A 12,302-nucleotide genomic window follows, 5' to 3' on the forward strand; every position below is an offset into this window, starting at 1 on the left:
AGTTTTTTTGTCTTCAAAATGTAAGCTGCGACAGAGAAAACTCGGGGGAATACTATGCTTTTTACATGGCGATGCCATAAATAATTAAAAATGAACAAAGGCCTGAGGGGGAAATGGCGTACATTTGAAAGTTTGTATTAAACTCAGGTTAGATTTTGAACATCAAATTAAGAAATGGAGTGATACATTTCGAAGGCAATATGTTTTCGATTCACTGGAATAATTGAAATCGTCTACTTATCCTCCTTTTGCTGATAGAAACCCTATTATATGCAATTCCATAAATATACTGTAGACAATAAATGGAACTATTATGCTTGATACAGAGAGACATTTTCTGTCTTTTAAGGGCAGATTGTGTTTGTGCAGCAGACATTCTAATAATATAAGTAGATCTTCATACTCTTACATGTGTTGCTTGAGATACTGTAATGAGACTGTGCGTGGTTCTTCCCTATTTTTGTCATCAGTCCGTAGTTCGACCGATTTCTAAGTACCATATGTTATCTATCGCTTTCTAACCGGATGAATGGGTCATAATTTGCATTCGCCATCAATGTAGAAATTATTTCAAGTTATTTTTATGATTTTTTTTCAATGAGATCGTAATTGCCCTTTCAACAGACATTCTCAAAACAAATTATAGGCTATGTGAGATACGTCTCTTCAACTTCGATTTTTGCAACTAAAAGAAATCAAGTTTGAAAAATGTGAATTTGGGTCACTGGGCCTTTGCACATTAGCTGCAAAAATTGTCAATTACTGCAAATGAAGCATAAATACGGGTCAAGTCATCATATACGTCTTGTACATCGGACCATGTCCAGTTAGACACTCTCGGCAAGTCTCGTGCACGCTCTCGAAGGGTCATTCGTGTCGTTTTACATGTGATGTTTGTTCTTTAATTCATTTACACGTTTCGTCAAGCGTTTGACCGACTTAGATTTCCAGTCCATCTTTTTGCCATCAGCACGTGACTAGATGTGAGAAAAAAAAAGGACAGAGCATAGTGCTTTCTATGCCCAGAGGACTAAAACTTAAAACCGTACGCTGCTCAGAAAAAGACAAAATAATTGTGCCCAATAAAGCGATGAAATTAAGCTTCCATGTTAGAGAGATCTTCTCTATTTTTGTTTTGTTCATAAAGCCTCTAGCGAGTTCTGAGGGTCTAATGATTTTGTGGGCTCGCTGGCAGCTGTCCGTCATCTGTCCGTACACTTTGCATATTACTGGTTTTTTGTATTTATTAAGTAGCATTGAGCATAAATCTGGTGAAAGAAATGAGTGTTATACATCAAGATCGGGGACTGATTTCCTCAAAAATCAATAATGGTCCATAAAGTAGTAAGCGGAGATTCATGGCCATTGATTTGTATGTAAGATCAAATTATCGTCTACGATAAAACCTGCACAGCAGAAAACACTTTCGGATGGCAGTGTTTCCCCCTCGATCCAATGTTATACCATAATTACTTTTTTCCAGGCAGTGTATTTCACCAATACAAGATGATAAATTCGAAATAAACAAGGAAAATGAGAGAAATAATTACCCTTAAGATGTTTGATGTCGTAGACTAATGTACGTCACGAAGATATAAGAAATTATCTTTGTTATCCTCTAATATATGTCATCAATAATGAGGCAACAACGGATTGTTGAGACCTTTATTAAAGACGAGAAATTTATTTAATGATCCGAAAAAAGAAATCATACTTTTTAGAAGATTTTTTTTTTTTGGCAGCGGAAGGCGGATGAATTTTATTACCATGTTCCTGTGCGTTTTCAGGAATTTCAATGGAAACGGTTATTGCAAATGTAAAATGTCGAACGATTCTAAAAATCTCCCTTAATGAATACAGACTTATTATAGACCGTTCAATGAATGGTTTCTTTCATCTTTGAAGTACCACACCACTTCCCCTCCTTCATCAAAAATATTCTTCCGCCCACTGGAATTAGTTCGATGTAGATTTTTGCATACATCATATAACCTCAACATTGAATACTGTATCCTTAGATTCATATCACTATATTTTTTATAAAAGTTAAGTTTTTTTTCATTCAATTTATAATAATCGTGTCAGGAATATTTTTGTCAGAGACATAGTATACTTTTGGTCGTTAGCAGTGATACATTTGTTTCTTTCTTTACTCAATTTATACAACATACCAAAAATGATTATTCTGTACGACAAACATGTGTATGAAACGAACTACATTCATGAAAGTATTCAATCTTTGTATTTGTAGGCTACTGTCAAAGGGAGAAATCTTTAGAAGTAGCATGCCGTAGTATTAACGGAGACTATCCTCTCCATACCATAGTCAAAGGTAAAATGATAGTTCTGCATTTGCTCTTTACTGATCAGATATTTGATAAATAGAATTTGCTACACCCAGTAAACTTTGATGTAAACATTTTTTCTTTTACTTCTAGTGCCTGGAAGTCCCGTCAAATGTCCTTTTCAGGGAAGATACTCCTTTTCCTATACTAAAAACGGAAGGGGGCCATGCAGCAATCCTCAGTCTGAAATTCACGCATGCGCTGATGAGTCCAAATTTAAATTCGTTTACAAAGAATGTCAAGGCATTCCAGATACCGAAGAAAAAGGTGCATATTTCAAACATCATTCACAATGAATATTTTCACATTTTGGGGTGGAGGTATCAATTTTGTTGTTTTTTTTAATGAATATTTCAAAAAGACCATTTTCATGAAAGGATTCTTGTCTCGTGAGTTTTTAAGTATAAATGTATCTCAAATAGTGCTACCCATGGATGTCTGGAAAATCTTACCAAACACGAAGGAATTGTATCATTTCAGAGGTTTATTTCCAATGTTTAGCCACTTGGGAGAATGGGGAAAAGTATTTGTATGGAAGATTTAGTGGTTCTGAGGAGCTTTCAGACAGAGCCGATATGTACCGATGTTTTGTGAGTACATTTTCCAGAGCAGTGCATTAACAATACTTATGCTTCAAGGGTTTTCCGTGTCGATAATGCATTCTAAAGAGCACATCTTGAACTTATGTAATTAGTTAAAAGTGCACTATGCATTCTTTTCTCATTATATTGCAGAGCAATTTTCAGTTCTCATTAAGAATTAACGACATAGGTACGGCGTTTATGTTCTAATAAATATATGAATAATGTTATGTGTACATAAACATATTTTCAGATGCACAGCTTATTTGGGTACGGAGGGGATATGTCTATGTCAGCTGATGCTTCCTGCCAAGGGCTTCAAAGCCCCACCGTGGGGACATCTACAATGACTCTAGGTTAGTTCATTCGCATATACAGTCAAGCTTTGTTTTACTTTGCAAGGTAGCAGCCCATTGCTTATAAACGAAGCTCTTATGTTGAAAACGATTACAAATGTAATCAACAAATAATTCAAGTTTATTTATATTAAATGAAGAAATCTATGAACAAATAACACTGAAATCGTTGGGCAACAATCTGACACTGCACACGGTATTAAACCTACTGAGAGTCTCATAAAAAAGTATTACTTCAAGTGTGTGTTGAGAGAATATGTCTTTGTTTATATCGCCCCCTGATTGATACCTGCAGTGATATGTTTGATAGGCATTCTACAAACGTGTTGATTACATAACCCTCTCCAGCTGTGTATATTACCTAGTAAATATTCCCGTGATATATTACCACATCAATTTGGGAGGGACTCTTCTTTTTGCCTTAACCGTTTGATGCTTTCTGATGCTGCATCTGTTTTATGCTACGCATGCCACGCCATGCGGGACCTCTATCTCGTAGAGGAAAATAAATGTTTTTGTCTAGATTCCTCCGATGGCGATATTCAAATGGAAGCATCGCTAAACGTTTTCTTTATGGTTTTGTCGCATTGGAGCCAAGTTCATACATAACTGAGGGATTTTTTTGTAAAATATTGTAACGTTGCGTGCTAACTTTTTCTGAAACATTCATATCCATACATTTCAATATTTTTACCAACTTTTCATTTGCATTTCATCATTTCACTTTCATAAAGCTCGACATACTCTGATATCTGCTTTTTACAGAACGATTCCCAACTCCCCCCATGCAATGTCGATTTCCAGCCATATTTGAGTTTAGAAAAGTTTGGAGAGACCTATCAGGAAGGACACAGTTAGTTGTAGATGATCAGATGCAAGTGATCAGAATTAAGGACACATACCCAAGCTACTCGCTGAACGCAGACGAAAGCGGAAGTAACGAGGTCAAACTTGTCATGCGCTGTAGGACATCTCATAGTGGAATCGGAGATGTTCACAAATATGTTGTATACACAACGACTAGCGAATGGTACTTATCAAAAATGGACTATTTTTTCTTATAGAAATATTTCAATATGGTAAAACTTTTACAGAGTCGAACAATATGTAAATTAGCCCAAAAGGTCAAAGTTGATTAAAAAATACTTAAGGTTCAGTGATACAAATCTAAACTTATGAAGTAATTTTTGAATTTGAATATCTTTATCCATACATTTTACAGAAGAATTAAATTGCACATAGAGGATAATGGAAACTTTTTTGCCGCTATCTCAATTTTATGTACGGAGCCCGAACTGCAATAAATCTATGATTTTGACGTGTTCATGATAAAATTAACAGTTTTCTGGCGTATATACTAATATTTTAGGACGTTCCAACTTTGCAAAAAATGGAATTGAAATGTCAGAAGAACCACATGCTCACATAAAATAACTCTTCTCGTAATATTACAGTGAATCAAAATACAGATGTTTACGAATAAAGCAGAGGGATTCCGATGGCAAAGTTTTGGAAATGGAGCTAGGTAGATACTTATACTGTAAAAAATAAAGTGAATATGTTCTGAAATGCGAAAGTAAAATTTTAAGCAATTAGAAAATGTTGACATCAGTTTTAGATGAAAACTGTCAAGAAAATTAATGTATTCCATGTTTTATTTATTTTTTTTCATTTGTTAAAGGACAACCATTTAATGACGAATTCAATGCCTGTGATGACAAAACTTTCACAACAGGAGAAAAACGAATATTGATTGGTGAGTGATATTTTGTCTTGCTATTGTGTTTTGCAAGGTAACAAACGCAACATATTTTATATATACCACACAGATGTGTTTATTACTTGTTGTCCATTGTTTACCTGAACTCGAATGTAAAGGAAACTTACTGGTTAAAAAATCTGATAAAACTAAATATTAAATAATATTGACGTTTCAGCCGATGACGTAAAACCAAGGAAATGCCCGGCGGATGCAGTTGGTAGCTTTAAGTTCACGGACAAGACTTCAGACTGTGGGGGTCAATTCATAATAGGGTGTAGCACGCCTCAAGAAATTGTTATCCAGAAAAAATGTCCTGTTAATCTTGAATCAGGTTTGTTCTCTTCGCATGATTCGTCTATATGAACTATAAACAAAGTTTAAGTATTTATGCATTTCATAACTTGAACTTATAAAAATTAAAAAGATTGAATTTTACTTTAGAATGTTGAATATTTATCTTTTCTATAAAATAAGTAAGTTGACCTGTTTTATTTCGTAGTGAACATATGGAGATGCTTGTCCGACTGGATAGATGGTCGAACTCACTACGTTATCGTTCAGTCTCCGAAACTACTGAAGCCAGCCATGTGTCTCGTAAGTTTGGATTTATTTAAAGCCATATCTCAAAGCCAATATATCAGGAAAACAAAACACAGAAATACCCCCAAGTCCTTGTTTTAGTTCGTTTTGGTAATCTTCTAATAAAGTAATCAAATATGGCCAGTACATCTTTTTTTAATGTATTTAGTCATGCTATATGCTATTGCTGCTGGTTTTTCAAACTGAAAAAAAAAGTGCTGTTCACTTAGACTGTGCTTTTCTTAGGGCTCTTTGTAAAGTTAATTAGTAAAGGGAATGCTTTATTTCGGATTTTCCAGTCTTTCACAGTCACAAGCGCTGGGATAGACGTACAGGAGGATGAATACTGCATGAGAAAAACAACAGTCAGTAGATCGTCCATCAATTACTTGTTGTTTACACCAAAAGGTTTGTTAACGATTCCTTTTCAAGTCCCCTTGTCCTACTCTCTCTAATTGAAGTTTACGTCCTCTATCCTACGCGTTTATTCCAAGATTTAATGAATACGTCAAAGCATTCTTAATAAGCATGCTTAGTGGGCGATATTAAATTTTAATTTTGTTAATGATCTTTTCAGATGTTATCGAGTTTCTTATTGGGTTTATTTAGAATTATAAACTAATGAGGATATATTATTGTAGGTGAGTGCAATCCAAACACACACCCGTCTATCACTGAAAGTCCAAGTGGAATAACTTCAGATCGAACGAAAATTTCTCCCGACAGAGGGGGGACCAATCGCATTCAGGGATCTGAAGGCATCATTAACGCCGATAACTCCAGTGTAAATCTTTCCTTATCGTTCGTCGTTTTATTTCTATCTTTTGTGACACTATATTTCATGGTCAGGTGATAGTTGAGAGAAAAAAAGTCTCTTTTTATTCTGTAAAATTGCCTCCTGCTCAAGTGCTAAACAAGATGTGACGTCATTCCATTGCAAATCACGTGATACAAAGTATCAGACCAATCAGCATCATCTACCTTCATGTCGGTTCCAAGCCGCAAACATTAGAAAGGAATACTCGTATAACAGCATAATCCTTGAGCTCTTGGCAGGACATAGAGCAAACTAAATGGCATAATCTTTACAAGAAACCTAATATATTTCAAAGGTTCGATTAAAAAAAGAGATCTAGTAATGGACAAACTTGCCGCATTAACTTGCCAATAGTGCTACCGGTTCAAGACCGGAAGTGGAATCCTTGGAACATTTCCGAGTGTCCAAAGGAAGAACATGATTGTGATATATTTATTTTTTTTTTCGTGCTTTTAGTCCCAGTCATGGCGGTACTAAGACGCGGTGCTAAAATTATTTTTGTTGGATCTCATTATTAATTATATGATACAGATCTGTAAATTTTAATTCATTGCAAGCGCTGCTTTTGTCATTCCCACCATATCAATCTAAATTGTTACATTTCAGTGTCATAATTATCAATGTAGTTTGCTGGAATATAACTATATATTTGCTTAAAGTATTAAATGAGATTATAAGTAAAAGTAAAATTCTCATCTGAAATAATACTCGGGAATAGATAACAAAAATAATAATTCTGGATATTTTGCCACACAACGATAAAAAAAAAAATTGCCTACATTCCCTGAAAGTATGAAAGGAATGCTAATTAACCTTGTGTTTTTGACACCTCAACATTCCTGTACGTATGTAACAATATACTGACATTGAAATGGTTTTTTTTGTGTGCAATAGAAAGCAGCAAAACATTGTGCATTATATTCATATACAAGAAAAAAAAATGTGTTATTCTACACCAAAAGCATAATACTTTAAATACTTCAGTAGATTATGTTCTGTAACTATTATTATATCACATGTATTTTTTGCAACGAAGAACCCTGAGTTAATTCTGTTTATCATGATTTGTTCATGACGGATGACAGGGATAGAGTACATGTATAGAGTGGATGTGTTAATCATATGAGATGATTGTTAATTAATATGTTATCTGTATGTGCATGTGAACATTTCATTCTTTTTAATTGTGTTCAATTGTATCCTTCTTAAAATTTCGATGAAAGTTCTACGTTCACTCTAGAAGATTCGGATATCTTGCTATTTTAACTCGAATTATTTGAAAATAAGAAAGCTTAATGTTTCTAACAAAGATAAAATATTCATGTTAATAATTTTTGTTTTATTTTTTAAAAAAATCGTGTCCTTTTTTTTACTACCGTCCTTTTGTACTCCTTAGTTAGCTCGGCCTTTGTAAAATAAACGGGGTTTTTGCAGTATTAGAAAAAGTCTCCCCCCCCCCCCCCCCAACAAATTTATCCTATATACTGTATTTTGCAATCAAATATGACACAAACTTTCAGTATTCAATTATTCAACAGGAACGCCTCTCGTGGTAGCAAAAGTTTTATTTTTAATTTTGTAAAAGCCACTTTCTGTTCAGCCAAAGATCTAATGCTTTTCTTTGTGTTAAGAAATCAGTGATTGCACTGTCATGTTTCATAAGAAGTTTTAACCAGTGCCAATAGTATGAATGAATGTCTTGACGTAATATTGTATTTTTTGTTTTGTTTTTATGAGGAGGTATAAACGCTATGTGTCAGTACTTTCATTTCTGTTGTTACGATATAGAAGGTGAAAAATGAAAGTTGTGACAAATTGATATATTGTAAAATTGTACATTACTTATTATAAAAATGAGATATAAAAAATAAACAAACTACTTTTGTTGTTTTCGAATTACAGGCTTTGAATACATGTATTTTGTAACACCATAATTTATAATACTACATGTACATTGTATTTAAAAGCCTTAAGATGGATTCTATATGAGAATCTTTATAAAGGGGGAAAATAGGGCAGGAAATGTTGATACAAATGTTTTTCCTTGAGTAATATCTTATACTAGTATACTAACGTGCAAAATTTTTTAGGGAAGTGTCACTTATTTGAAATTTATATTCAAAGGCTTTTGTTATACCTTTAAAAATTCTTCCGTATATTAATCTATACTTTAAAAAGTCTAAAAATTTCCAATGTTTTACTGATGCCCCCCCCCCCCCCCAAATGATGTTTGACCGCTGAGTGAGACATTGGACCTGTCAATGAGATATTGGACCGCTTTGGGTTTTTTTTTTTACGTCACTCTGTATGTGAAATCAGTTATATCTTGTCAATTATCGCAAACATGGAAGCCAGCGCAAGATACAACTACAATGTATGTCAAAATAAAAGGTAAAAGGAATAACAAAACATTTATTGACAGTGTTTTTGGGCAAATTGCATTTTGTTGACCCCTCGAACCAAATTTTGTCTTCAGTCGAAGGCAAACAGTTTTGTTCTTGGGTCCGACAAAACGCATGTTGCTCTCGAACCAAGTCAATAAATATATAATACTGCACATGACGTACTGCTATACTTCTTGCTCATTCTTGAAAGCCTATTTTTTTTCGGAGTAGAAGCGACAGGAATTGCTCAGCAGTAGTTTTGGAGTTAAAGCGACAGGAATTGTTCCAGAACTGGTTTTGGAATTGAAGCGACAGGAATTGTTCCGCTTGTTTGACTTTTGTGATGAATCGTTTACTTTTTCTTCCTTATGAATATTGCAGATGACGACACAACACATGGACAACAGATTTTCATATGTATTTTTCCCCAAAAAAATATTTTAAGGTTTTGGAAAATTTTTGATGACAGATAATAAAAATTAGGCATTTGCTATGAATGCACGTTAGACAGGAGATACATTGAATTAATTACAGAATACCATGCATGAATTTCAGGAGGTTATCAAATCTTTGAGTCGCTTTGGTTTTCTTTGGGGTCAACTAATTATAACAATCAAATACAGTAATACACATTTATTATAGAATAAATAATATCAATTTGATAAACTCGAATTGTCTCACGTTCATTAATAACACCATTGAAAATTCTTGGGTGCACAAAGCTGCAGGTATGTACTACATTGTTAGTATAAAAAATACATCATTCCACATCAAATGTCTTGCTGAATTTCCCATCTTTTCCAACTTTGGTTGATAGGAACCTGCCATTAGCTGTTTTAATCTTCTACTATGTTTTCTGACATCAATATATTTATAAAAATTTATTCTTTCTATGTTTTTTATAGTTTTACTTTCCTCAGAGATACATACATTTATTTTTTTTTTAATATTCAAATCAAGATTCGGTGACACATATGATCTTCATTTCATGATTTTATATTTTCAAAACAGAGGATGTGAAAAATCGACAATGGAATTTAGACTGATAAAGGTCGGGTTTCGGGTTGTATATATAGAGCAACTACGAATGGTTTTCTAATCATTCTAAATTTCCGTGTTGTATTTGAGGCCAAAGTGACAGGGTCGTTCTGTTCTGCTGAGTTCTAAGATTGCATGCTTGTGTGTTGTTCTGAGTTTTTGAAATTCAAGTAATGTTTACCGGTAGTAACAGGGAACATCTGCAAATTTTCAAAGCTATACGAAAAGGAGAAGAAAAGGGTAAAATCGTGTTAAACATCTAAGATATGACTGTTTTTAAAATACAAACTGCAAGCTGATATAACATTTAGTATCTATTGACATACTCGAGATTTCATTCCTGGTTTTGATGGTTTTGAATAGGGACAAAAGATTCAATTTGTTGCTCACATTTGTTGTCACAATAATTTTGTCAAATTTCAAAAAGGAAATATATTTTTACCGAATCAAAAATGAGATTGCTTAGAGGTCACGTGATGACCAGAGTTAGAGGTTTCTTGAAGTGTACGTTAGAGATTTGTTGAAGTGTACATACACACTCCATTTTTTAAAAAAAGAAAAATATACTTATACAATATGAAAAAAATAACCCAGTTATTCAGATCAGAACCCATTTTAAGAGTAAAAAATATATATTTAATATGTAGAACATATACTTTATCCCAGATATAATGAATCAAAATCGGATTTTCCTGACCTAGAATATTTAAGTCAGGAAATACGTCCCTGCTATCTAAAGGAAATGCAAACTTATCGAGTAAGATGACCAACTGATTGACTAATCTTTTCATCCTTTAACTTGAATAGATTTTTAAAAATACATTCGGCTTCTGTGAAATAAGTACAAAATTATCGTCGTCAAACTCACATTCGTCACGTTGACCGCGAGAAGCAGTGATTTTTAGCGACTCGTTTTGGAGTCGCGGAGTAAGGAGTTGATCTTTACTTTGCGAGATCGAATCCTATTTTAGGACATGGAGACCCGGTCCTTCGGATGAGACCGTATTAACTGAGGTCCAGTGTTGTAGTAGATGCTGGCACGAAAAAGATGCGCTCAATGGCTATATATAGTTCCAGGTAGAGATCTAAATTTGCAGCCTTCCACTTGCAATTGGTGGCGTCCCAAATGAATGCACAAACAAAGCCCCTCTTCAAATTCTAGAGACTCGTATCTTCATTACCTCATATAACTTTGTGAATTATATATGTCCTGGGCTTAATCCCACTAAGTTTCGAACCTTAATGTACGTCTCACTTTACCTTCATCACGTGCCTATATTGTGAGAAACATCATAGAGATAGATCCACGGTGTAATTGACTCTTTTATTATTGCTACTTACATCTTAATAAAGTAAAACAGGGGATACATTAAAAGTAAACATAAATACCGAAGAAAAAACAATATTTCTACTGCCTGACTTTTCTCCGATTTCATTTAACGTGAATATTTAGAAACATCTACGTTTTAAGTACACATAACACTAGCAGTACTTTCAAATTACTATAAACAGGCTTATGTATGTACAAAATGACGTCTTGCAACTGACTCAAACATTATCCGCTTTCATATTCACAATAAAACATGTTTTATAATTTATTTTTAATTTTGTTTTAAAAGATGCATCATATTTGACCACAAAGATGATATTGATGAGGTACCTATTTCCTCATTTGTACGAAACTGTTCGTCGAGGAATTTATTCAAGGAGATCACATTCGACTAAACATGAACCATTAAGAGATTTCAATTCATGGTTTTTACAATACTGTATAAATATGATTCCAAAACAATGTGCAAGCCACTGAAAAAAATATGTCTTTTTCTGTACCCAAAATAAACCATTAAGAGATTTCAATTCATGGTTATTTACAATACTATATAAATATGATTCCAAAACAATGTGCAATCCACTGAAAATAATATGTCTTTTTCTGTACCCAAAATGAAAGACCATCAAATTAATTTACTAGTATTTTGATCAAACCCAGGATTAAATTGTAATCAAAGCACAAGAATAATTGAAAATGGATCAAAATTCGGCAGATAGAAAAACTCCAAATATGGCGAAATTAATAAACTGGACAGACATGTCACGTGGAATTATGTCTTGTAAAACCGGAAAGCCGGACCAAATCACTGCTCATATTTCCTTGTCATTTCCTAATGTTACTTGCCCATTATTAAAATGTCGTAAAATTTGACGTCCAGTCTTCTCTTGTTTCCATGTATCCATAAAGAGTGATTTGCGGCAATGTCAGTGTCGTTTATCTCCCAGATTAGACCGGTTTACGACCCTCATGGGACTTGACAACACACACGCTTCCCGCGAAAAATTGTTTCCGAGGAAAACGGGCTGGACAAGAATAATCGGATGTGTCCGGAAATAATCTGTCCGTCCAGATTAGCTTATTGATATTCACTTGATTCAAACAATAATA

At 33.9% G+C, this 12,302-nt stretch overlaps 1 protein-coding gene across 1 annotated transcript in view; it reads left to right on the forward strand.

The window, feature by feature from the left end:
• LOC133184261 (uncharacterized) overlaps positions 1 to 8,317 on the forward strand; it is a 28,354-nt gene extending 20,037 nt beyond the window's left edge. Inside the window, exons 4-14 of the mRNA XM_061319235.1 lie at positions 2,252 to 2,332; positions 2,439 to 2,612; positions 2,826 to 2,935; positions 3,180 to 3,282; positions 4,048 to 4,312; positions 4,737 to 4,807; positions 4,964 to 5,038; positions 5,220 to 5,375; positions 5,544 to 5,638; positions 5,923 to 6,031; positions 6,265 to 8,317. Coding sequence (XP_061175219.1) covers positions 2,252 to 2,332; positions 2,439 to 2,612; positions 2,826 to 2,935; positions 3,180 to 3,282; positions 4,048 to 4,312; positions 4,737 to 4,807; positions 4,964 to 5,038; positions 5,220 to 5,375; positions 5,544 to 5,638; positions 5,923 to 6,031; positions 6,265 to 6,476 — 1,451 coding nt within the window. The 3' untranslated portion in view covers positions 6,477 to 8,317. The remainder of the gene's footprint in view (positions 1 to 2,251; positions 2,333 to 2,438; positions 2,613 to 2,825; positions 2,936 to 3,179; positions 3,283 to 4,047; positions 4,313 to 4,736; positions 4,808 to 4,963; positions 5,039 to 5,219; positions 5,376 to 5,543; positions 5,639 to 5,922; positions 6,032 to 6,264) is intronic.
• The last annotated feature ends 3,985 nt before the right edge of the window (positions 8,318 to 12,302 follow it).

This window comes from Saccostrea echinata, unplaced genomic scaffold (assembly GCF_033153115.1).
Source record: "Saccostrea echinata isolate AGI-Se365-2 ecotype Australia unplaced genomic scaffold, CSIRO_AGI_Sech_v1 ptg000010l, whole genome shotgun sequence".
Classification (NCBI taxonomy): Eukaryota; Metazoa; Mollusca; class Bivalvia; order Ostreida; family Ostreidae; genus Saccostrea; species Saccostrea echinata.